Source organism: Polyodon spathula, chromosome 11 (assembly GCF_017654505.1).
Source record: "Polyodon spathula isolate WHYD16114869_AA chromosome 11, ASM1765450v1, whole genome shotgun sequence".
Lineage (NCBI taxonomy): Eukaryota > Metazoa > Chordata > Actinopteri > Acipenseriformes > Polyodontidae > Polyodon > Polyodon spathula.
The window spans coordinates 10922055-10949799 of NC_054544.1; the positions used below are offsets into that span (position 1 = coordinate 10922055).

A 27745-nucleotide genomic window follows, 5' to 3' on the forward strand; every position below is an offset into this window, starting at 1 on the left:
AGGGTGGTCTTGGCCTGGCAGGTTTTGAGGTACATGCAGTGCTGGGGAGGTGTGTGAAAGATGACACCAGTTATGTTTTCTTCAGCCTCCAGCACTGTCAGCACAGTTCACATTTCAAACAATTGTTCACTACAGGAATTAAACAGTAATTTTAATTTAAACAGATGAACGCTGTACAACTCAATTATTTTGTATGCAAAATTATTTATAAAGGCTTTAAAAACCAGTAATAAAACTCTTTAAAATGGTTTTGCTTATATTTTATAAGTTTTTCTAAAAGCAGTAAAAGCGCTAAACTTGTCCCAGTAAATCAGTGTAATGATTGTTGTTTTTCATCGCATTAAATCTTTTTTGGATGCTGTGTCGTCCCAGCTCGTGTGATGGTAAGAGCTGCCACAACGATAGCGGCAGTCTAATTAGCCACGGACCCTCATTAAAAAGTCAAATTTGTCTAAGTCTTAATGATGTTCATGTGGACGACTGCTGTGTTGACCCCTTTTAACATTTGATGGTGTTAATGTACGTTTTCTTGCCACCTCATTAGACTCTGCTACACATTAATCACTGCGGAGGTAGTGCATCTTCTAAAGGTTTTGTCCCTAGAGATATAATGCCATTCCCTAGCTGGTATGAGCGTTGGTTCCATTTTGAACTGCTCCTCTTATCATTGTGCAGTTGACATTTAATTTCAAATGTATTTATTTAAAAAATAAATAAATAAAATAAAAATTAGATTATGTTAACTTACTGTAAAACACTAAAGAGCAGCCTTTTTTTGTGTTCAGATATTTTAAAGTTTTGAACCAAAGGCAGTTTGTTTAGGGATAAAATAAAATGGTTTGCTGTTAGTTTAAAACATGCAAGTTCATTTGGGCTACATGCAGTTCTTCTGCTTGTTGGGTTTTGTTTCTAACAAGTTTTTTTTTTTTGGACTGTGTTAAAGTAGCTATTTCATGTTAAATGCAACTCCTCACACTGAAGGATTTTTGCATCCAACCCATTATTGGTTGTCCCCTGGGCAATGACCGCTTTTATTCTGGCTACTGTAAGGATCTTAAGTTGTCCTTGGTTGCTGAGCAATAGGATTTCCCACAGTTTGCAAAGGGGTGACGTTTTAAGTGCTATTTACATCAGTGAAAGTGAGCTCAGTGAAAGACTGCGCTGTGCCCTCGGTTCTGCAGTGTCTGTTTCTTTGTATGTTTGTGTACTTCAGCCTTAATTCTTATAACCAGTAAGAAGTCAAGAATGTTGTCATAATACAATATTTAAATAATATATGTAAACAACTAACTATTCAGGTTTTAATATGAGCTTAAGTAAAGAAATGAAACTCCAAGGCTAACATATTGCACATTAAGGCTGTCAGTTAAGCCTCAAAATAGTAATCAATTAATTGGGCACACCAAATCGAATTTCAAATAAATATCATACATTTCGCTCCATTCCTCTCCCCCCGATGTGATTATTTTAATTTCAGTGCAGTTAAGTAAAAGCTTGTGCACAACAATTGAATGTGAGGGGGAGGGGGGGGACACAACATTCGCAACAAGCCTAAAGCAAGTTTAACATACTACAACAGTGTTACTAATATATTTATTCCAAACAGATTACAGTACTTTATAATGTAATGTGTATAAACTAGACACGAGTTTATGAAAAACATATATTTTTTAATTCAGTGACAACTGCAATCACGTATTGCATCTTGTTAATGCTGTACCCCCTAACCTACACTATCTGTGACACATACAGTGCGGAAATCCCTGCCTGAAACATCATCATAATAATATACAAATAAACTGATTTACTTACCACAACATACATACCGCCATAGGTCAAGCTGATCTTTACTCCAAAATTGTGTTTAACATCACTGATAAATAATTAATTAATTTTGCTTTATTGAATATTATTAAATATATAACCGTTCATTTTGAAACTCCAAAGAAGAGCAAATTATATACAGTCAGTTTTCTTCAATGGGCACAATTTACTTACGGTCTATTTGCCAGGAATGTAAGCCTGTTGTCCTGCTCTGAATTGAAGGAGGCTCTTTTTTAAAATTTTGAATTAATTTTTTTTTTTACATCAAAAACACAGAGGGGTGTACTTACGTAATTGTGCGCTTTACTCTAAATGCTTCGTTTTCAAAACTGATTCGCTGGTAGGATGGGATTAGCCAATCAGATGCTAGTTAACACGAGCAGGAAAAGAAGAGCACACCCACTGCTTGTCTGACAGAAATACTATAAATAGCAAGGCAGGGTGTTCAGTGTATTCTTGTTGATAAACTTAACTAATACACATTACAAAAATGTAATTATTGAATCGATTATCCAGAATTTATATCGATGTATATACTGAGGAATGGAATCTATCGAAAAATTGATTTGATTTAATCATAGCAGCCCTACTGCACATCTGGGTTGTGATGTCCTCTGTCTTAGGCTGTGGGCTTTATTTATTGCACCACACATGTGGTATTTTGACCAGTGCCAGGTTGTTGTGAATTGTTGCTTAAATAGCTCACACCTGACTCTAGTGGGGAGCAGAGGGGAACTGTCCTGCCCACACACACACACACACACACACAAGCACACACCCGGGTCAAAGTGTGTTGACCCACAATCCTGACGTGTGTCGCTGACGATTCGGGTCAACCTGGGTATGAATCAGGTAGGTGGTTTCACACTACGCAGGATTGTGACCCGGGTAGAAGCGCCAGTGTGAAAGGGGCTCCACACACATGCCTCTTAAACAGACACTACTTAAGTTACATAGTTTAGAGAGAAGCCTCAAGGTCAGTAGAACTCCAATGTGACAAAAATGGAGGGAGGATATTAAAACATATTTGTGTCTCGGTGTTATCCACTTTTTTTTTTTTTTTTTTTTTTTGCTTCTTGTTATCTGTTTTCATGTAAGGCAGGACAGCAGCAATTAATTTGACATGTCCGTGAAGAAGAAAGCAGTACTGATTAAGTAACAGCATTTCTTATAATGACTGTCAAATTTTGCAGTCAGAACTCTCATCACTGTTGTTGTGGGTGGGTTGGGCTTTACTCTCTTTGCTTTGTGAATCAGAATGAAGAACTCGCCAGTGTAAATCTGAAATGTAAGGAAACTTAATGTTATAAGATTAAAAGCTACTGTACATCTTATCGAGTGAACAGATTCTAGCAGTTTTGCCAAAGTTTAACTTACAGGCAGTATACCGCTTACAGAAATTACACAACAAGAGATTGTTATCATAGGAGCAAGTTCACTGTGTGTAATGTGGGTACGATATGCTTTTTCTGTAGCTACGTTGGTCAAATAAATATATTAGGCGTAAAAGTCACTTTAACCTACCTGCAAGCTGCTGACAGGCGGTTTCATTGTGCCCTGTTTGTTGAGAAGTTCATGTGGATGTATCTTCAGGCTAGCTGAAATGAGTTAAATAGGGATGCAGGCACTTTTTGAGAAAAAGATTTCACTGCATATTTACCAAACCTATTTTGACATTTGTAGACCTTGGCCTACCGGCTATGTTTTTGTTTCTTTCCTTCCCTTGGACATTGTGAGTCTATTTTGCTCGTTTGTGTTCGGCTGTTGCACTGCTTGATAAATCTCAAACTTGGCTGGGAAACACAGGGGAGTTTATTAGGGGCTTTCTGTGACAGCCTTGGCTTTTTGCCAAAACTTTAATTACAGGCTACGTCTTCTACTTTATTACTTTTCAATGCAGGGTAATACATTTAGAAATGTGATTCGCTTTGCAAAACAAAGTCAACACACATTAGCATGTTTGCATTTATTCGGCGCATATTGGGGATTGAAATTGAATTCTGTTTGTCTGAGTTAAAGAGCTAGTCTCATAATTACACTTTTGTTGTGTTCTGCATGCTTCTTTTTTCATTAAGACCAACTGCATTAGAAGTACATTGCTTCTACCTTGACAGTGGAGGAGAACAACAATGTGGTTTACTATTTACTATAATGAATGACTTACTTTGTTTTCTTTGCATAATATACACGTGCAGATTATTTATTAAGTGATCTAGATATGTAACAAGTTAGTTTTGTTTAATTGATAGATATTAAATGTTAGTCTACATAAAAGGTTTCTTGAATCACATACATAGGCTAATCAAATATACTACAGGAAGTGTCTGGGAGTGCAAATGCAGCAACAATTCCATTGCTGTTTACAGTACATGTGAGACAGCAGACGCAACAGCAAACAGTGTAATGCAGCAGGTCGTTCTGCTGGCTGCTGCCAGCACACTTTAAAGTGTGTAGAGTGTCATTAGTGCCCTATCTTATAATACAGTTAAGAATACGTACACTGTAACAATATGCATACAGTATACCTTCACGACTAAAAATGCACACAGGTAGTGCAATGCAACTATTACTTTTGAAGTAAGATCAACATCTAGCAAATATTTACCTCAAAGGTTTATCCGTGTTGGTTATGTTATCATCAGAAAAAGCAGAGATCATGTTTTTAAAGCCATTTCTGTTTTGATGAAATCTCACTTCCTGTACTATACAGTAGGACCAAAACTTGAAATACTGTTTTAATGGATTGTTGTTTAAGACTTGTTAGGGGTCTGAAGAAGTGGTACTAGTGGATTGTGTCTGTTGCCTTGACAAATGATCAAGATTTAATATATCTCATAAAAAAGAACTGACACAAGCAAGGGCTTTGACTGAAAGGAGGAGAAAAGTTGAAGCTTGCTCTTTTCCTTTGTAGATCATCATATTGCATTCTTCATAAGAGGGCTGTAATTGACTGGTAACGGCTGGCAGCAATCAGGAACACAACTCTATAGTACTTCTGTTCCCTTATGCCTTTCAGTGGTTATAACCTTTAAAATGTATTGATATTCTGTTCTCCCTGGAATTTGATGTGTATTCATATTCTGTCCTCCCTGGAATTTGAGGTGTATTCATATTCTGTTCTCCCTGGAATTTGAGGTGTATTCATATTCTGTTCTCCCTGGAATTTGAGGTGTATTCATATTCTGTTCTCCCTGGAATTTGAGGTTGTGGCAGTGTGATTGCCCTGCACAGTGGTAAATTAGTGTTGGTGTAATTTATATGTGGGAATGGGCTTATTTTGTGTCGTTTTGGGACTAGATTAGTTTGATTGTATTATTGTTTACAGACGGGCGCTCGATTGAGACTTGCTGCCTGCTATGCTTGGTTGAGGGAAGGGCAGCAAGTGATTGGCTGTGCTGGTCCTCAATCAGCACGTGGGCGGGTCTCGACCGAGTGTCCATCAGTTTAAAAACATCCGCGGGAGATTGCTCGGGGCTGCTGCAAGGCTTGCCGTTTTCACGGCACCTTTTGATTTATAGTTTGTGGTACTGTGTTTTATTTTGCACTTTTTGTACAGTTTGCTGTATTTGTCCTCTGTGCGTTACCATCGCTGGTAACGTCACATGACCGCCTTTATTTTACTTTCGTTTTATGTTTTGGTTAATAAATCCTGCGCGCCTGTGCCGGCGTTCAAAACCACGTCTGTCTCTCTGTATGCTTGAACAGCGGCTACCCACACGTGTGACTCGAGGAAGACCCTGTCACAGAGGTGTATTCATATTCTGTTCTCCCTGGAATTTGAGGTGTATTCATATTCTATTCTCCCTGGAATTTGAGGTGTATTCATATTCCATTCTCCCTGAAATTTTTGTAGAGTATTTGTTTTTAGGCTTAACAGTATTGTGACATGCTTTGTTGATCCTGCAGCCAACATGAAGTTGAAAGAGTTCCCTCTGTAGCCAGAAATCACTTTAAACAGACCTTTGAGAGTAATTCATACCACAGCCCTCAAAGTGCAATACTACTTTTACAGTATGACTTGTCAGGTGCAAATACATGGTGATTTAAAGCCACAACTACATGTAAGAAAGGTTCTTTGTTTCAGTCTGTGTTGGAAATAGACTGTGAGACTGCTCAAATATTTGTAGTTCATAAAATGCATGTACTGTAACAATATGTTAATGGTTCTTGTGAGTTTCTGTTGCTCTCCGTTTTACTTTCCTCTGTTCCCCACTGTTCTCACAATTTCCTGTTTATTATTTACTAAATGTTAATGAAACATAATTAAACTCCCAGCTATGTACAACAGATATTTAATACAACTCTTTATTTAATAAGGGGTCTCGACAAGGTTCACACAGCGTGCAGTTTGCACTTTGCATACAGTAAGTCAAGTTATTTTATATGTGCTCTACAGTATAGACTGCTTTTATATCTCACCCCTTTGGTTGTAGTGTCTCAAGCAGTTCTTAACAAACCTGAATACATTAACACTCTTCTCTGTTCACTGTGTTTGTCTGTCTTTCTGGCTTTCAGGAGTGTGGACTAGAGGCCCCGTTAGGGGAACCTATTTTCTCATGAAAGATACAATAATAAAATGGAAATTATGTGATTAACTATATTCGTCTCAAATCAGTGTTCACCTGTTCCACAAATGAAAAACGCAGATGCTGTTGGAAGTGTCCTGTTGTTTTTACTGCAGCCAGTTAGCATTTGTTTTAACTTTGGTCTTTAAAGTATGGAGCATTTATAAGGGTCAAAAATAAATCTTTAATTCTTAAATTATGAATTGACAAATTAAATGAATTCTTTAATTTTCATTTGGTAATTGATCTTTCAGTTTAATTTGTCAAATGATCTTTCAATTTCATTTGGCAAACGAAGACTTCTTTAAAGGTTGTCAATCACTTGAGGGGGTGGGTTTTGTCCCCATTAAGCGACCAATCAGTCGTACGAAGGCGGGTTCAATCAACTGTGCTGTAATTGTGAAGCAAGACTCGTTGTGGGGACGATTGGCCAATAGGGGAGGAGGGGAGCTTCATTCTGTCCAATCATTTTTGCATTCTGAATTGGAACTCTAGAAACCAGTGTGCGTTCAGTAGGTTAGGCAGACCGCTACCACACGTCAGTGCTGCCAGATTGGGTGGGCTCACACCCAACTGTGCTTGTATTTTTTGTGTTGAGTGTGAAAAAAATGGCTTTGGACGGGTGCCGATTTTTTGGGCTAGTTTTGGGCATTTGTGCAAGTGTTACATTTGGATTTATTTTGAATAGTTTTAAAATATTTACGATATTTTTAAGCAAAATACTAAGCTATATGATACACAACCCTTAGTGTTTACATCACTGTTGCTAAGCATTGTAACAGTAACACACACCAATATCTGTCACATGACGTACATTTCATTATTACTTTGGGCTACAAACGTAGCACTTTCTAAAAGACACGGTCTAGTAACAAATGAGAATTTGTTCTCCAGGGTTTTACTTGATTAAAGAAAAAGAGTGATTGATTCGTATCAGTATTATTCCGCAATTAAAGTAAAAGGCGAAAATTGAGTGCCACTACTGTCACATTATAAGATACTCAGAGAGTACTATTGAATAACAGTCAGTTTTTACAGGAAGCAATAATTGCTACCCATGTTGTCAAAGTGTTGAATTCTGGGTAATGTAGTCCTTGCCTTCTTCAAAGCGCTCTCTGCTCTCGGAGCGCTATGGCAGAGCCCTCTGCCTACTGAACACAGCACCCCAGGAAATGTTTTTCTATTTTCTAAACACACATGTTGCTGTAATATTTTGCCTATTTCCTAGTTTTATAACTATAAAATTAACTGGATATACCACATATGTTCCGGGCCCACATATGTATAGAGAGCTGCTTTTCACTGGGGGTAGGGTAGTGTATTGTACAGTACTTTGTAACAACAGTGTCTGCTAAATAAATACGTAGTAAATAATATTGGTTTAGCAAAGAGACAGCACACGTCCACATAACAAGCACATTTATTGAAAAAGAATTCGAGCAGGCGTGAAATCATTGGATTGTCATAGCACCAGGAGGATACAATGTGAATTGAATGCTTTTTTTTTTTTTTCCCCCCCACAAAGGTTTTATTTTAATTATTTGGAAAATAATTTTGTTTTTCAATGTTTGTCATGAAAAACCGAAATAGAAAAAAACAAAAAAATTAGTCGGAATGAACCTCCCCTCCTCTATTGGCCAATCATCCTCACAACGATTCTTGCTTCAGTCGATTGAACCCGCCCCTCGTAGGATTGATAGATCACTTCTTGGGTACAAACTCCGCCCCCTCATGTGATTGACAAGATTTAAAGAAGTTTTCGTTTGCCAAATGAAATTGAAAGATCAACTGGCAAACAGTAAATGACTTATGCAATTAATTAATTGATTTCAAAATAAATTTATGAATTGACAAATTCATTTAATGTAACGCTCCGTATTAACGAATGACACAGTGATTTACTTCTCCCCAGGGATCAGGAGTCGGGGGAATTCTTCAGTTGTTGCACAGGTCTCAAGTAACTAGAGAACGGGTCAGGGGTATTGTAGATAATCTGAATAGTAAACATGCCCTTTCACTTTATATTTTATTAAACCCATCACATTTAAATATTTGTAATGGTACTGTGTTGAATTTGTTTAGTTGGCTCTTGAGAGCGTGTCTGAAAGTTCAGAAACCACATTGAGAAACTTACAGAAACATTGAGCAACTGCATGTCTGCATGAATTCCCACCTGTCTTTGTATTTGTCCGTCTGTCTGTCCGCACCACTAGGCATGAATCTCTGTTTTTCTGCATTTTTTTAGCCCTCTTTTGTAGTAATTAAATAGCTGTCTATGATAGTCAGTATAACTGTGTAATCTCACAAAACAATGCATATTAGTCTATGTCGTCGACAAAAAAGTGGTCATTTGTTGGAAGTACAGAGCAGTAAGCAAAGTACTGAGAGATTCACTTCTTGATTTTATGATGAGTTTCAGAAATAGGCTTCTAGGATACAGTACAGATCAGAAACAAAGTAATTGACGGTATCTTTTGTTATTTGTATTCCATCATTTTCCTCAACGTACAGTAGGCCTATGTTTTCAAAATATCACAAAGTATGTTCTAAAATCTTTGATATTGTGTTATGGGTATCATATTTTTCATGCCTCTATTTCAAAACCGTTAAATACAGTACAAACCTATTGTGTGGCCACACCTGGATCCCAACAATGCAAGCATACCAAAGGCAGGAATGTATGGCTGTGATAATTGCTCACATGTGCTTCATATTTTACCATCAAAGTAGGGTTTGTTTAATATGATGCCAAGGCCTATAGTGGGTCCGCTGGAATAACTAAGTCATCAAACAAAAGCCAGCTTCCCAGGTAAAGGCCTTATTGTGGCACAGCTTTTGCCAAATGCAGAAACATGATGACTTCTTTTACCTTACCTGTTTGTGAGTAAGTATGCTCAGGATCTGCCAGTTTGCTTTTAACATTTTTGAAAGTATTCGTGATGGGTTCACAATCCCTGAAGAGAAATGAATGGAAAGCAAAGTAAGAATGGAAAAGAAATTCAGTTTCCATGACTCTGGAGTTCAAGGTCGAAAGACTTGGCATTTGATACAAAAAGCTACTTAGGGATGGTTTCCAGAAATGTGATTGTTTGACGTATACTGTGTCTGCAGAGATGTTATAAACTGTTTGTAGCTGTTCAGGCTGTTAGATGTGTAATTTAATACTAGTGGTAACAGGGAGTTATAAATTTAAAGGATGAACACTTGATCGTTGGTTGTCATTAGGGGGGAGAAAAGACTAATATTGGAAGCTTTATGTTTACAGGACATAAGATAGGAGACACAGTGGCGTTCCAATGGAGTTCATAACAGCGTTTCTTTTTCTGTAAGATAATTATAGTTGTCTACAAAAGGTGAGTTAAAAAGAAGTCTTAAAACCCACAACCGTTAAACACCCTCTGGCATGAGAAAAGTGGGTGAGTAATACAAGACAACAACACTCCTTCTGTTCTGTCAGCCTTTATCTTTACGTTTACTGAGAACCCAAATTTATTTGACATAAACACAAAAATTAATAATAGTTTCATTAGGCCAACTTTGCTGCGTTGTTGACTGGCCATTCTCAGTTCTGTAGGTTATAAAAAAAAATCTACAAGTTGGACATTGGAAGCTGCTCCCAATAAATTTCATATTAAACATTTTCTAAACGTCTTCTGTGTATCCACAGTACTGTACATAACGTTAAAAAATTATAATGCATATTGCACGTTGCGTTTGAAGTATTGCAATTTTAGCATAGAATCAGATCTCCTTATACCACATATGATCATAGAATACATTTGTGTAATGTGATATACGATAGGTGATTTTTGCAAAGCTGTAAATTAAAATATATTTGCTATATATATTTGAAGGATTCACAAATCCATATACAGATCGCTTTACTTCAGTTAGTATAATGTGGTCCTATGGAACATTCTGATTTATATATACTGTGGTAATTTGCTGTAAAAACTGTATTTATAAATAAACAGCTACTGGACCAAATTCGCACTACTTAAACATTTGAGAGAGGGTGAGATTTGTCTATGAAGTAACGGGTATTATTATTATTATTATTATTATTATTATTATTTATTATTATTATTATTATTTGATGTTAGTATTGGGGGACGAGTTGTTGTACACCCATTTCCTACCTGAACACCACAGCAATTCTGGAACACTTAGCTGCTGCTTTAGCCAGCTCTTCTTCCTTCTTTCTTTTAATTCGCTGTTGGTTTGGCATTGCTCACGGTCAGGAAAAACCACACAACTGCAGAGACAGTGCCAGACAGCAACTCTGTGACTGAAATCCCTGGAATTTAAGCGCGGTCAAATTCAGCTCAGTCTTGCAACTAATAGCGCCCCTGCCTCTGTTAGCCCTTTATTAACCAATGATACGCTCAAAAATCTCTTCTTTTAGATTTGACTGCTAATAATTATATTAGATGTGAAGATCTCATTTTTAAACTGCTGTGCTTTAGTAGTGATTTATAGACATAACGGATTGAAATACATTTTGTTTATCTGCCTGGCCACCAGACTAGTACTTTTGATGGCTGGTTTTAACATCCACTCAGAGAACCGGAACTTAAAATCCGTTGTTATTTAGACTTTAGTTATTTCAAGTCTCAATAAATTGATTTTAAATTTACTTACAGTCCATTTTCTATGGCATCGTGTAATTTGACTGTAAATTAAATTCTGTGGTTTATCATTGTGTGGTGGACACTAAAGCATCTGCTGCAAAATGAAAGCAGACTTGTTGGAGTTGGTCTGTTTCAGGCTTTCCATAATATGCACGTCTTGTCTACTGAAATCTTGTCTTTCCTCTGACCGTCTGCTGTGTTCTGCTTGATGAGATTTTGGGATCAATAAGCTACTAACAACCAAACGAGCAAGATGGGCCGAATGGCCTCCTCTCGTTTGTAAACTTTCTTATGTTCTTATGTTCTTATGTAAGAAAATTAAATGTATTTGCAGCTCATGTACTGGATGATCTTGCTACAGATAATACACCACATATCTTTTAGGGTTTAGTAAACTGGATTTGATTGCCTGGAGCAATAGGGAATCTGTCGTATCCCTGTTAGAATTAACATACTTTACTTTAAGCATTCAAATCAACTGCCCTACTGTGACTTGGATTCCAGAATAATAGACAGTTGAATCCAGTGGCCATTTGTCTTTCAATGTCTCTGAATTATTGGAGATAGCCTTGCTCAGTGTGTATATATTATTATTATTGTTATTGTTGTTGTTGTTATTTGTGAAGTTGTGTTTTTGCCTGCAATCAAAGTTTTTTATTTCCAGCCTTTTCACCTCTGTGCATGTGCTCTTTATTCCTTCCATGTGATTCCCTCTAATGTGTAGCACGTTTCCAGATTAAAGTAGTTTGCAGCAGAAGTGGCACGTGCTTCTGAAGAGTCAAGTGAAGTCAAAGGCATCACACTGTGATGAATAGCTATTTTACTGCAGCAGATGTTTTGTAAGATTTAAAAATGTGGTGGAGTGCAAATAAGATTTTTAAATTTAGTAGTCGCCAATTAGTTTTTTGTTATTTTCTCCCCAATTTAGTAGTGTCCAATTATTCCTTTTTAGCTCAGCTCACCGCTACCACCCCTGCGCTGACTCTGAAGGGGCGAAGATGAACACACGCTGTCCTCCGAAGCGTGTGCCGTCAGCTGCCCGCTTTTTTACACACTGCAGACTCACCGTGCAGCCACCCTGAGTTACAGCGTTGCAGGACAATGCAGCCCTGGGCAGCTTACAGGCAAAAACCACAGGGGTCGGTGAGCCGAGGACACCCTGGCCGACCTAACCCTCCCTCCCCCTGGACGGCGCTTGACCAATTGTGCACCGCCCCCTGGGAGCTCCCGTCCTCAGTTGGCAAAGGAATAGCCAGGACTTGAACTGGTGACGTCCAGACTATAGGGTGCATCCTGCACTCCACGCAGAGCGCCTTTACTGTATGCGCCACCCGGGAGCCCATCGAATTAAGATACTTTAAGGAACATGTTTATCTTGGCAGAATATCGTTTTAATAGCATACTGTATTCTAATTGAATGCAAACACATCCTTCCAAATTTACATTTGAAGAAGTGCTTCAGACTTTTAAAAAAATTTTTTAAGGCCTTATTTAGAAAAAAAATGTCAAACCTGAAAAAAAGACATCTTTGGGGGTTGGGTACTTTTGGAAAGATAGCAAGGCACTATTTGATTTTTACAGTACTGTATGTACAGTAGCACATCTAAAACATTCATGATTTGTTTGTTGGTGGCCTCATAAACAAGCAAGCCCAGCTGGTGTGTGGACTGGTAGAAAATAGACACTTCAAGAAGAATGTGGAGACTCCCAGCCTTGAATGCTTCTGAATCTTCCACTATAAGGCTTGAGAGAGAGAAGAGGGGCAGGCAGGGCAGGCAGGACTGTACTGGAGTTGTGTCGGTGCCAGTTCAAATTCAAGACTGGGGCAATGCCAAAATTTCTGAACATTAATGAGATAAACCATCATTATGAAGGGTTCTAATTTTGACTGACTATACTCTACCTCCTTTCAACACTAGTGTAATTAGAATGGTATTATTGTGCATTTAGACAGGCAAACCATTGTTAGTTTTCTGCAGCACTCCATGTGCTTTCCCTATAATATTCTATACAGTATGTGTATCTGATACAAAAAGCGATGAGAAATTGAGATCAGCTTTATTAGTTTCTCTACAGCCTTGGATACTGTTTTGATGTTTACGCTTCCCTTTGACCTGTGACCGACATACAGTATTTGGGTCATGTATCGTTCTGGTACAGTAATATTGACCTTTTTCTTCCCTAATATGGCATCGTGTTATTTTACATTTCTCAAGCATCGAGACCGAACTCTTTGAAATTGTGTTACTATTTGGTACTCTTGTATTCTTTGGTTTTCTCAATAAAGTTCTAGTACCAGTGTTGTACAGTAAACCCTTTTCTGCCACATTGTTTTAACTGCTGTCCATGTCAATGGTATAGAGTTTTTACAATGGTATAGAGCTTTTACATACATTACAGTAATATTAAATAAAAATATTTTCAGTGTTTAAATTTAAGCATTCAAATCAAATGCCCTACTGTGACTTGGATTCCAGAATAATAGACAGTTGAATTCAGTGGCCATTTGTCTTTCAATGTCTCTGAATTATTGGAGATAGCCTTGCTCAGTGTGTATATATTATTATTATTGTTATTGTTATTGTTATTGTTATTGTTGTTGTTTACAAACCACTGTTTACAAACCATTCCAGCATAATTGCCACCCCCTTACATTATGTCCTCAGATATAATTTAGTTTAAAATTTAGTGTAACAAGGATATTTTTCAGCAATAAAGTCCCTTTCTCAAAGATTTTCTATACTGTACAGTACTATATGCACAATAAAGCAAAAACTTCAGCTACAACATGGCCATTGTTTATAATTTTAGTTTGCAATGCTAATTGTTAATGATGGGTATTTCTTAATAATAATAATAATAATAATAATAATAATAATAATAATAATTATTATTATTATTATTATTATTATTATTATTATTATTATTATTATTAGCAATATTTGTCCAAATTGTTTTTAAATCTCCTGTTGGCCAGGTGATACAGTATAAATGAAGAGTTGCTGAACCCCTTAAACATTGGAACAAAGTAATGACATCTCCTTTAATCCACTCTTTATTAAAATGAAGCAAAGCCCTCTTCCTGTCTATATATAAAAGGGGGATTCAAATGCGCACATGCCAACAATTGCTTTAATACTGTAATAATGGGCAGGGGACGACGACAAAACAACAAAGTTTAAATGAAACCGTTTCCCATGTTAGTGTGTTTGCTTTCATAGGCAGAGGTTACGTTAAGTGCTGTAAAAGAGCCTGACAACTAAACGATTGAAATACCTTTGTCTCTATCTGGATGACCCCAGGTCTCCCGGTATCGGAAATGCGGGCTGTGCTCAGTAGTGTTGAAACAAAATTGTGTGTCATTTTTACGGCCTTGTATTAAGAAACAAATCAATTCCCATATATATATATATATATATATATATATATATATATATATATATATATATATATATATATATATATATATATATATATATATATGTGTGTGTGTAGCAAATTAATGCACTTACCCATCACATGCGATTTCTGACTCAGTCACCAGTTTTCTGATACAAAGCCAGTCTCTTCAGTGTTACAGTTTATTTAAATATCTGTCACAGTCCACGTTTGTTTGTTTATTTTATTTTTTTGCATGCCAAATTAGTCTGTTTTTATTGTGCAGCTACACAGTGCTTCCTCCAGTTTGACCTGACGAAAATGCAGCCCAAACAAAGCGAACGAGAGAAGCTACAGTAATGTGAAACAGTTAATCATTGAAGAGATTTAGATACTGTGGTCTGTAGTTATTTCTGTGCATTTTCACTTGCAAGTGACATCAGGGCCTTATGGAGCACTATATTCTGCAATTTTGAATACTGACATTGGATACTGTTTTAATTCTGGTAACTTTGATTCTGGTAAGCTTTTTTGTGCACGTTCACCCTCAGTGACTTTCTTTTGGCACATACTGTGGTGCTTGTTCGATACCAGTCAAATGTAAAATTCACTTTACTTGAGCCACAATTCACCATGTGCCGTAAATGGCATTGAGTATCGTAGGAAGAGGTTAGGTGATTAGGTAAAAAAATAAAGATTTATCTTGTGTACGCCCTCTTCCTACACAGAGAGCTTGTTTCTTTCAGCATGACGCAAAGCAGGTTCACACTTCACTACCAGTAATAAGGGGGGAAATGTCATGGGTGTCTACGGTATGCTGTATATCTGTGGTCAAAATTTTAAGATCGCAGATGGAATATACACTTCCCTTTTTTCGCCCTCTTTTGTTTTCCTTCTTAAATGGTTTCTGTCACAGTTATCACTTTCATTGTTTGGCCCAAGTTGTGTTTTGTTTATTTACTGTAGCTGAACAGGTGTCGACTCGTGCTGCTGTAGTATACTGTGATTGTAAGAACGCCTCCCGCCGTCTGTATTTTCTAATTTCCCAGCCCTGCACATTCCTTGGTGCCTGTGTGGTCAGCGCTGTGCTGCACTGTGTGAGGATGTGGGCTCTTTGTGACCATGGTGGTCATTGCTTACACAGAGAGGTTCCTCTTCTCTCCACTGCAGGGTGCTCCACCAGCCACGAAGGAGAAGGGAGGGCAGGTGCTGCGTCACGGGTTGAAGCGTCATCTTTATGAGTTTTTTTTTTTTTTTTTTTTTAAGTTACTAAAGGGATACTATGTCAAGGGCCTCTATAACTTTGTTACAGTAAGTAGCAGCTGTTTTAAAATACATCATGATAGCCTTTGTCGTGGGTCAGGCTTTCAACAGCATGTGAAAGTCTACTCAGCAGCTTGAACCCTACTGGAAAGCCCCAAGTTGAGCCTCATAACTTCAATTGCATGTGGAATGTTGCGAATCTTACAGACTGTTTTCCCATAACAAGATAGGGAGGCCTTGTTTACTCTGTTTTAAATATTATAATATTTTTCAAGATGCTTCAGCTGCTGCAGTTACCAGTCCAGATTTTAAAAAATGCCTCATGGAATGACTGCAATCATAGCTGAAAAAAGCAGAAAGAAAATGGATGTGCTTGATGAAGTATCCATCTTTATTTTATGTTCACTGAACAAATGTTGTCTTTGCCTACACAGGGGGAGAGAGAATTTGCAAGACTCGCAAAATGTTCAAGGCGGTTTTGAAAAAAAACAGGGAAGGTGGAAAGACTAGCATAAAACAGCCGGGTATGTACTTTTACAGTTTTTAAAAAATACAACTTTCGTGAAACCTGCACACAGACAAGAATAACAAATGAATTACAACGCACAGTTTCCGATTGTCAGCATACAGTGTGACGGCACTAGGCAGTGGAAATGTACCTGTACACTGCAATTTAAAATACAAAAGGCTGCATAAAGGCAGATAGGTCAGCTATGAATTCAAATGACCAGACCTGCTTTCTCTCTGTAAGCGTGCAGAGTTGCTTCCTGTTTTTTTCTGAACTCGCAGGAATATGCAAATCATTTGCAACAGGTGAATAAATCATTATAATTTACTGAAAGATCCGTGCCGGAATGTAAACCGCTGCACAGCAATGTAACGAACTGAGCCATGGCAACGTCACTGAGGTAATTAATATTAATATATCATAGCTGCATTATTGGTACAGTAAGTAGTATCAGAGCTGACCCTAATTGAGCCCTACTGCCCCTCATTAGCTATAACGATGTTCTCATGAGGACAGAGGGAATTATAATGCCGCTCATTGTACTGTTTTTAAAAATTCCCGTGTTGCCAAAATGCATATACTGTAGGTGTTCTGTTGGCAGCTGATTCTGTTAATTGTTTCACAGCCAATTTGTAAATAACCTTGTTTACTGTACCTTGCTCCTTTTTTCTTTATTTTTTATCAAACATGCTTTTGTTATAATAATTCTACTGTAATCTATTTCATGTTTTTCTGCCAAGCAGTGATTGAACACCCCTTTCAAACAGCACAACCTGTCATTCCTCATGCTGTATTTACTGAAGTTTTCTTAAGCCAGTCAGCTATGCTGGGCCTCGGCAGGAAATTCCAGCTCAGGGTTGAGATGATTTGAATGGTCTATATATGGTCGTTGGCGCTCTATCTGCCCAAGATGAGAAAATTGAGGCTAAGGATCGTGCCTTAGTACTGTTTAAGAAGTTAGATTTTTTTTCTTGTCTACAGAACCAAACACTAAACATTACAGTAAATTATAGTCTAAGAAACTGTTTTTGGATTGGAGTTTTGATTTTTTTTTTATTTTTTATAACCGATATTAGCCTAAAAATTACTGCTAAACTTTTCAGTGGATTTTCCTATGTATTGCGTGCACATAAAGACCAGTTTAACTAGGAGAACTCTTTTCAAAAGGCTTGTTACTGGACCACCTTTAACCCTCAGACCATCCAGGAGGTTCAGTCCCCAGAATCTGGATGCAATAACTGGGCCTGTACCTTGGGAATTGTGCTCCAGAATGTGAGGAAACTTTGTAGCATGTGTATGTCTGTCTGTCTGTCTGTATGTATGTATTTATTTATTCATTTTCCAGGACACAGAGGTAAATGTTTTGTTTTTGTGAAATTCTTATATTTAGCTACCCAGAGCACGCACTGACACAAGCAGCTTCTCATGATATAAAGGTCCAGTTTGCCTGCCCTATTCAATTAAATCTTCCACTGACTTCATATCTTTAAAAGTTGAATTATTCCTGTCCTTTTTTTACCTTCTCCAAATTGTCGTGTCTTTATATATGTCTGTGTGTACAGCACTTGGTGTCAGCCTGCTCAATAGGACTCCCAGAACACTCCATGGAGAATTTGTTTACTTGGTTAAAATATGTGAAGCAGTAAACAGCTCTGTGGGATTAAATACATTAGTGAATGAATCATCTGACACCAGACCACAGGATTAGCCAAGAAGAAAATGCAGGGTTGTAATTGTAATTGCTCTTTATAATTAGGCAGGCAAATGAGTTTACAGAACAGTGATCACAGTTTAGCCTTTTTTAGGGTTTGTGAAGTGTTTTTTTTTTAAATTAATGTTCTATGAAAAACGCTCAATCGTATGATATGTAGAAATACTAAATATAAACTTCCTCAGTCTTAATTACTTCAAATATCCTAATTTGTCACATGAAGACACTGCTAAAAACTTTGTCAAAACATCAGTCAAAGGATTTTTCTGTTTTATTTAAGGGGTTAAGAATCCTCCAGGGTTTTCCGTTTCCTTATTTCAGATTTATTTTTAAAAAACCTAAACCTAACCTAACCTAACCTAAGCACAGCAACCATAACAAAACCACATATAGACTATCCCGAAGATCAAAACGCTAAGAGACAAACTGTTAATAATGACATTACTACATCATATAGCTAAACATCTGTTATTCATAATATTTGTGGGCTGGCATTTTAGAAATAGAAATACAAAAACAAAGCCATGGAAACTGCATCACTGCCAAATACCATGTCATTAGGCTTGTTCTGTGCCGAGACAGTTAGCCACAAACAAACCAACAACTAATTTAACTTTTCATTTTTTTTGCCCTGCAGTGCAGAACAAACCATTCATTTCTTTTAAAAATAGGCTTCTAGTTAGGGGTCTAGAATTTCTGAAGTGAAGCACTGGTTTTGAGTTGGCTGACAGTGGTCAAACAGTACATTGTGAACGGTACACCTAATAAAGAAGGTTAGATTTTCGATCTTCTCAGCTGACGTTGATGGTTTACAGGCCAAACCACAAGTTTTTGTATACTCCGGAGAGTCTTTTATATATTTATTTATTTGTTTAAAATATTTTTTATAAGGCTGAGATACAGAACGTCTTTACTTACTGTTACTTTTATGTGATGCCTGTTTTATTAATGACAGATGCTGTTTTTTTTTTTTTTCTGTATCCCATGTTCTATAACCTGCATGCATGCACATGTAGAAAAAAAAAAAGGTGACACCAGTTTATCCTAATCGTGCAAGGTACAGGGTTTCTGTTAATCTGAGTAATGTATAGCTCAGTCAGTTAAGAATACTGGCTCCCTTTTTATTTGTCAGCCCCCAAGGGTGTGTTTGTTTGAAACAAATCTTTCAGGATTTGTTGATGATGGCAGTACAACCAATTGCACACCCATGGTGAAAGCTCCTTTTTCTTTCCTCTGGTAATTTGTAGGTTTCAGTGGGCTTTTAGATAGATCCAGTTGTTTGCTACAGATTGTAAGCACAAGTTTGTAATTAGAATGAGAGAAAGCAGCTGTCGACAGCCTAGCACTGCTGTGTGTCGTAAGCAGTTAGTCAGGGCCGTCTGTACTGAGCTCCTGTTGGTCACACAGGCATTTCATGCTTTCTATTGGGAATGCTTTGCTCGCTTTGCTCTCCCTATCATGCATAAGCTGGCAGACAGCTGATTTGCTTGGACTGCGGGTGATACAAGCCAAGCCAAAAGGTGGGCTGGGCATGTAGTGTGATTACTGTGGAAAATCACAGGGCCTTAAAGATTCTTTTAGCCTCAAAATGTACCTTACCCCCCCACACACACACAGAACGGCATTTTAATAATACCAATTAGTCATTCTTTTTTGCTGGCTTTTTTTTTTTTTTTTTTGCTGCTTAATTTTTGGTTCTTTGATATCTAATGGTCTGGAGTACTGAATTGTAGCCTAATCGATAAAACACATCAAACCAGTGAGTAATTGGGATGCACATCAAGGACGTTGAAATCTCATTAAATTCAGTTAGCAGCCATTCAGAATAAAGTGGATGACAAGCAACCTTTCCATCAAAGTACCAAAACAGTAGGGGGTGGTTTCTAGATTAAACTACAAGCAAATTAGTATCAATACAGTAGTACTTGGTAGATAACATAAATAGAGAGCGAACTAGAAAGTACTGTAATACTGAGAAGCAGTTAAAGTCTTAGATACACTGTCAGAAGGGCTGTATTAATTAATTACTTTGTTTTTGACCCTGCAAATAAACAATCTTCAAAGATTCATCAAACCGTCTTCGGGGCTTCCGCAAATTGGAAATCATTAGTAACAGCTGTGACATTTTGCTTTGTGAAGGTAAGGAGCGATTTTAATGCATATTGTTTCAGCTGTGAGGTAGCTGGTCCCATCTGGCCCTTCAGGAACTCTCTGTACTGCTGGACAGATGAGTTGATTTGTAACCGGAAGGTCAGATTGCAAAGGAAATGAATTCTTTTGGAAGCTCATTGGAAGCATGGTGGTGTTTCTTAAGGTCTGGCGACTGTGGGTTCTCAGGAAAGGAAATTCAAATGATTTTGCAGTTTATTAAGAAAAAATCTGCAATATTCATCTCCCTCTATTTGTGCTCTAAAACTATGTAGTAAAATTGTCCAGATCTGTGTTTGTTAGCAGTGTTTTTTTTTTTTTTTTTAAGTAGTAAACCTATCAAAAAGATTTCAGTTTTACGTTAAACTTTTGACCTGGAATCAATGAGTAATAAATCCTAATTACTTTGTAATCAGTTGGCTCAACCACTGTTTTACACGCCATGTTGCAGATCACCAGTTTAACATCAAGCAAATATGAACGTTAGCAGGATGAAAACCAGGGCAGAAGAAGATGCATTCTACTGAAATGTGTGAGATGAGTGGATGCTAAAACACAGTAACAGATGTAGCCTGCTTGCAGCCTGACTTCCGATTTTCATGTACAGGGACCTTCCTATGCATTCTCTGACCACAGGTGCTGCAGTATGAACAGAAAGGCATGACTTGCAGCTTTCCTGTCGAGCAGCTGCAGTTGTAAACAATGTCCTGGTGCTGAGGATTGCTGCACAAAATATAATCCATTCCAAACACACATTTTATTTTGAAATGAAAATTCAGCAATAAATTGAACGCTAAATGGAGAAATGTGAGCTACAACTGAAAATAGCAGTACTCTCCGGAAGGTGGATTTGCGAAGGAAGTTTATACTCCTGGGGCATATAAACGTACAGAGTCGTGGAAAGTCTAGACAGCAGTGTGATTTGATATGTGCATGCGTTTAGTGGCTAAGGAAGACAGCAGGAATTGAGATGGGTATTTCTGCAGAATGTTCATAACAGGAGGTGACATTTTATATCATATCATTCTGTATTGGGTTGTTTTGCGATATTAGTATTGCAGACATTTTCTTACTGTGTGACCTACTCGTACAGGAGCTCTGTTCCTGTCCTGTGTGACTGAATACATTTCTGAATAATTTCATATTTCAGTAACACACAGAACAACACCCCTGATAATCCAAATGGTTTAAATGGATTTGTCTGTGTTGTAGATGTTATCCTTGAGTACCACATATTGTGCTTTTTTAAAATGAGTTATTACAGGACCATAACGGAATTTTTTAATTGAAAGTCGTATATGCTACATTATTGAGGTTAAGAGCTTGTCTGTAACAGCTCAGCAGTTATGTTTGTGTGTAATTTGAGGATATAACTGAAATCTATGGAAATGAGAGGCAGGCCAGTATACTCGAATTTAAGGTGCAGGCCATTTTTGAGAAGAGAAATTTAATTTGAAGGAATACAGTAATGATGACACGCGAGAATGATCTTCTGACACATTTGTAAAAATGTTACTTAAAATATCAGCTGTATCCTGCCTGCCCTTGTCAATGAGGGTGAAGTTAAAGTAATTTGGCTCAAATGCTGTTTAGTTCAAATGATGAGTTTGTCATACAGAACAAACTGGTCATATTAATTTACTCTTTACAAAAATCCCTGGTGGTGACCAAAATGAAAAACAAAAATCATAAAGTACTGTACATGTTCCCAGAAGTAGGAATATTGCAGCAATAATGACTGTCACATAAGACAGTCTTGAGGCAGGTGAAGTACACATCCCCACACATATCAGAGTTTTCTTGGTCTTTTTAGCTGGATCCTGCTTAACTGCTTGTTTTACTTGTCCCTGAAGGATAATAACTGTCTGGGTGAAGAAGGGGCTATTGTGAAACCTGTTGTACACAGACTGACTGCTGGGGAGCTAATAGTGTTATTTGTTTTTCATGTTCAGCTTTCATTGAAGTTAGCTTGTGTCATTACTGTGTTTTCTGTTTCTTAACCCTGCTGCATTTCACTAGTCACTCTGCAACCCTGGAGATGTTTATACAGGTTTGAAATAAATCCTGCAGCATTAGGTAGGAAAAGTGGATACACATATAGTAGGTTATTTAATGCTAGGCCTACAATAATTGAGTAAGAATGTTATTGCAGTGATGTTGCTGCACAAAGTAACTCAGTATTCCTGTTTCCCTGCTGCGTTGTTTAGGATTTGGAAGCAGTCCTTCACATCTTTACCACTCTTTCACAGCTGGCTGTGCTCAAACAGTGAATGGTAATGAAAGTTGTCCTTTGTTAATGTGACTGTAGAGGGATACTGCTCCAAAAGCTTGGAGCCTTTTAAAGGCTGACCTGAACTAATGACCCAGGTCTTTGTATGGAGACTCAAAAGGAAAGGGGGCAATTTCATCTGTAAGGAGCTTTGGATCTCCTTGAGGTCCACACTTTCTTTATAATAAAAGCTTCTAAATGAATTATGTGTTACCATTTTATAGTTACTGATACAGTAGCTACACAGAGTTTGCACTGGGGCTGGGGGATAGCAAACTCCACAGGATAAGGAAGCAGTACCGGTGGACTTTGTCAACTGTTCACAATCTACACTGTGCAAACATGCTCTTTTGAGACGTACATTCAGTATATTAGTATATACTGTATAGGATGCTTCCAAAATTGGGAAGCAAAGTTCAACAAGCTGAAGTATCAGAGGTATCTATGCATGGGGTGAGGGGTCAGCACTGTACCAGTAACCTGTGTTTTACTTCCCATGATTCCTTGGTTCTGCTAACCTAAGCACTTGAATTTGAAACACATTCATTAACCTACAGTCATATTGCAGCCGCATGTGTTTACAGAAAGGTGCATCTCAGTCACAATCACTGAAGCCTGTACGTCTGTACCAGTCTGCTTTTCTGTGTCGCCAACACGCACTCATCCATTTTGATTTTTCTTGGATGAGGAATTGGAGCTGCCTAATGGTCTGTGCAAGTTGCAGTCAGAACTGTTGTTAACCTTTGATCACGCATCTTAACCCAACCAGCACTCGGTGCTTCAATTGATTCGGACAGTAGAATTTTAACAGTGCATCAAGACCAAGTGAGGGTTACATTTGAACATTGTTGTCTGATTTGTTAAAATTCCTACTTCTTGTAACTACTGTGGTAACCAGAGAAACTGATTGTCACGGTGACGAGCATTTCATCAGCTGTGAGATGAGACCCTTTCTTTATGTTCGAAATGTTTAACCCCCCTAACTTCCAACTCTTTTTGGCAGAGTTGTGTGTGCCAAACAAATCCAATTAAAATGCAAAACCTCCTCACAACAAGTTTATACTAAATAATGATGGTACTGCATAAATAAGTTGCACTGGTTTTAGAGGGAGCAGCTTCCAGTATTGGATATGTAGAAAGTTGTTATATCTCAGAGGACGGGGACTAAGCGAGACCTCTTTACTGTGGCCCTTATATATTTTAAGTATGGTGTACATGGTCTACTTTCAAAAAGTTTACAGATACCAACCTCGATTGTGTTGCCATGGTAGAGTAGTAGCAGACAATGCACCCCCTTGACTTGATGGCACAACATGCATTCTGCTTTCAGGACACATGATGTCAAAAAACGTGCAAAGCGTGGGATCGGTAGAGATAGTGAACACACAAAACACCAAAAATAAATATTAGTAAGTCTCCTCTGAGCATACTTTCATCTTGAAATATGCCTCAGTTTGAATTCTTAAACCATGGTAAAAGTGTTGTGGCATAACACTGTTAGCACTATTACATCAGTACAAGATGTGCATATACACTGTATTACAGCTACTGCATGGAGGGGAAGAAACATACTCGGTGATAGTGACTTAGTTTTTAAAATCAATGTATGGTAAATATATTGTCTGGTCCAGATAATGTTTCTACCGTTCTACTGAGTGTGGAATGTCCTCCCCGAGGTAGTGAAACGCATGAAAGCTTACTGTCACTATTCTTCTGCAGTGAAAGGTGAGCCTTTGGTTCTGCTCTTAAGTTGAATATATCACCATTTAGAGTAGGTTTCATGAAGCAGTCGCATGGTATTCTTCTTTTTAGCAATGCTGGCTTGTTCCCTAATGAAAGTGTGCTTGTAGGCACTGAGTGTGTTGATGCCGGAAGTTGGATATCAGTGACTTGCATAATGTAAAACACATGTTGTTGTCAGAGATGTGGGAATCGATCATCAGAGTGGAGGGATCTAAAATTGTTAACATCATGTGCCACAGGTTTCATAAATCCTAATTAGTAAGTTCATTGTATAACTTCTGTGATTTCTTCTACTATCAAACGAAGACTAAAACATTGGAGTGGAAACACAAAGTAAAATGTAATTAGGTCCGCGATTATCAAAACAGTCTTGATTCACAGACAAGTAATCAATATTTTTTTTTATTATCTGTGGACAACAGTCTCGGACAAAACGAAAGCCTTTAAAAAAAAATAATTAAATTAATTAATTAAAAGCAGCAATTACTGCGGCGGAGAGAATGAAATGTCCTTCAATTTTTCTTAAATGTTTTTATTGAATTGTAATTATTCTCAGACCTTGTTTAGGATTAGTTTTGACATGGGGGATTGTTCACCCAGGAATAGTATGAACTGTGTGGCAGTGTGACGGTTGCTGTGGCAACAATCAGCAAGACAAAACTAGTCCTGGAAGATGATGAAGCTGCTGGTAATTTGCTAAAATTACTGTGTCGATCCTAGTGTTCGCCTGTCTCCAGCGTGCCCAAGTCCACCAAGGATGGTCCAGACACTGTAATGTTGTTAATCTTTCACTGTTATTGCTGGAGCCTGGTTCCATATTCTTACAGCGGCACTTTCTGTTTCTGTCTTGTGAATTAATCTATTGTGAGGCTGTCACACCAGTCTTGGAAGTACGCAGGAAGACTTTATTGTCAATTCTAGCAAGAACATTTCCCATTGATGGAATGTCCAAGGGTCTGAAGTCTTTGTAAATTGACAAAAAAGCTTTTGCATTAATTACAGCCACCAAAGCCTTTCATTGAAAGCCCAGGCTTGTTCATATTTGCTGGAAGGAATTACTGTTAATGAGGATTCACACACATACACACGTACCCACTCTTTCTTCAGTCAGGTGACGACAACATTGCGTTAACACGAGGTGCTCTACCTTAACCTTAGGCCATGTAGTATTCAAGCAATCTCACTATTTTAACATTTAGCTTAGAGGCTGTTTTACATCAGTGTAAGGTAAATCTGTGCTTTGTGGGTTTTTTGATGTCTGCCACAATCATATCTGATTTGCATTACAGTTGGCTTGCTTGACAGAGGATAGCTACTAGATAAAAGACTGCACTTTGAGTAATGTCACCAGATAAGACAAACAACTACAGTTGATCAATCTTTCCATAAACCACATTATCTGTTATGTAGTTTATAGTCTTTGGAATTTCACCATAAGCTATAAAGTGTTGAATTTTAACTGTTTTTTTGCTTTGTCACACATGCTTCTATTCTGTCACGGTTATGGGCTTATTGTCTGAGAGTAAATAAATTATGGGGGAAAAGTGCAAGCTGGCTTCCTCTGACAGGTTTGAGAACTGCTCTCCAGAAAAGGCAAATGCCATAGAGGCATGTTGTGGAACTTCACATTGGTGTTACCTTGGGAACCAGAAGTGTAAACAGTGGCATTTACTGAGAGATCAGAGGCTATTTGAGTTTGATTTCTTTTTTTTTTGCTTTTCTTGTTAGTTTCACTCATGCACAGACATATTATTTTGGTAATCGCTGCTTCTAGCATTAATAGTACACTTGTCTTTTATATCACCTTACAAATACAATAGGCAGTTTCATAACAGAAACGATCAGAATCTGAAGTAATCTGATAGGAAAAAACATCTAGTTAAATACAAATAGAATCTTAGATGTGATTATGTAAGAAGTATGTAGTTATTTGACTTGTATGCACAGCATTTGTTAAATAAGCCATTGTAAAAGTGCAGCACTAATGTTTCGGCTAAATAAATAATGATCTAAATATTTAGTCAATGAGAAGGTCAAAAAATATACAGTTGAAGTCAAAAGTTTACATACCCCAATGGAAATATCTAATTTGTAGGAATTTCTTGAAAACAAATAATTTTAGGAAACTTCTTTTGTAGCAAAAGTTTTGCTTTTGTGGTGAGGAAAAAAAAGTTACAAGAAATAGACAGTTATTTATTTCAGCAATTTTTTTTGCAAAACTCCAAAAATGCCAATTCAAAAGTATTCATACCCTTTGATGCTATGATAGTATTGTCTACAAGGTACTAGAAATTTCAGTATGATAATGCAGAACCTAATTCTAGAAACGTCTAGAAAATGCTGGATTGTAGGTGAACATTCTTAGAGAGTATAAAAGGGTCAGGCATAGGATGACTGCTGTCATTACCACTAAGTCAATATGGGGAAAAAAATAAAGCGCTATCTGAAGACCTTAGGCAGAAAATTATTTATTACCTTAAAGCTGGAGAAGGATACAAGAAGATGTCCTTGCATTTGAGTATCCCAATTTCAACTATTGTACTGTCACAATGCTCCCTCGGTCTGGAAGTAAGATGGCTCCTTCACCAAGAAGAATTGTGAGGAAGGTTAATAACAGTCTGAGATTGACTGAAAGATATTTAAAGTGAATTGGCTGCAGGTGGGACTGGGGTTTCCATTTCAAGCATAGGCCGAGTATTGCATGGTGAAGGTCTCAATGGTTGCAGGCCAAGGAAAAAGCCACTCTTGTCACAAGGACAATCGCTTAAAGTTTGCAAAACGGCATTTGAATGGTGGATATGCATTCTGGTCAAAGGTTTTATGGAGTGGTGAATCAGAACTCGAGCTATTTGATCATGCTGATAGTCGTTATGTTTGGAGAAAGTCTGGTAGGCATACAAAGAAAAGAACATCATACCTACTGTCAAGCATAGAGGTGGTAATATCCTTCTATGGGGCTGTTTTTCCTCTAATGTCACAAGAAATTTAGTCCCAGTACATAGTAAAATGGATTTCATATCAAACCAAACAATATTGGACAATCATCTGAAACCCTCACCTCAAAATCTACTTCAGAGTGGTTAAAGAAGAATAAAATCAAGGTTCTAGAATGGCCTAGCCAAAGTCCCCATCTAAATCCAATTTATGTCTAAATCTTTATGTCCATATCAAATTAGAATGTGAAGTTTGCATTTTTTTTTTTTGATTGTGGACTTGATTTTATATATTCAAACCATTGTATCCAGGGGCACATTAAACATTGGAATGCTCCAGCAAACTTTAATTGTTTTGAACTTGGGTTCAGTAAAAGCTTTGGTCTGTGGATAGCAGTTGAATCACTGGAACCACCACAAATTGGAGCTCTGTTGGCAGAGCCCCAGAACTGAATGGCCTGACAGCTAACTGCCTTGCCCTCATGTTTTATGAGCACAAAATTCTCAAAAACACCAAATTTAATGTCCTTAGGTATAACAAAATGGGCTGTTATTCATTGCTTTACAGTACCTTTTGGGACTTGTTATAATGTCAGTGTAAATATTTGTAAGTATCTTTTTGTGTGCTTCTCCTGCACATATAGTATAAATAGGAACAAGGGTTCTATTCATGTTCTCTACACAGTTTCATTTTCTGTTTTTGGCATATTCTTGTCAGCTCAGGACTACTACAAAGTGTATTTGATGCTCCCAAAGTTCAGGCATTTGGAGC

At 37.6% G+C, this 27745-nt stretch overlaps 1 protein-coding gene across 4 annotated transcripts in view; it reads left to right on the forward strand.

Moving 5' to 3' along the window:
- The window catches only part of LOC121323650 (protein TANC1-like), a 136896-nt gene that overhangs the window by 13131 nt on the left and 96020 nt on the right, over positions 1 to 27745 (forward strand). For 3 of the 4 annotated variants that reach the window (XM_041264828.1, XM_041264831.1, XM_041264827.1), the window contains exon 2: positions 16096 to 16185. The exons of the other annotated variant lie outside the window; for it this stretch is intronic. In XM_041264828.1, the coding sequence (XP_041120762.1) occupies positions 16125 to 16185 (61 nt within the window). In that variant the 5' untranslated portion in view covers positions 16096 to 16124. The remainder of the gene's footprint in view (positions 1 to 16095; positions 16186 to 27745) is intronic. 4 annotated transcript variants of the gene reach the window in all.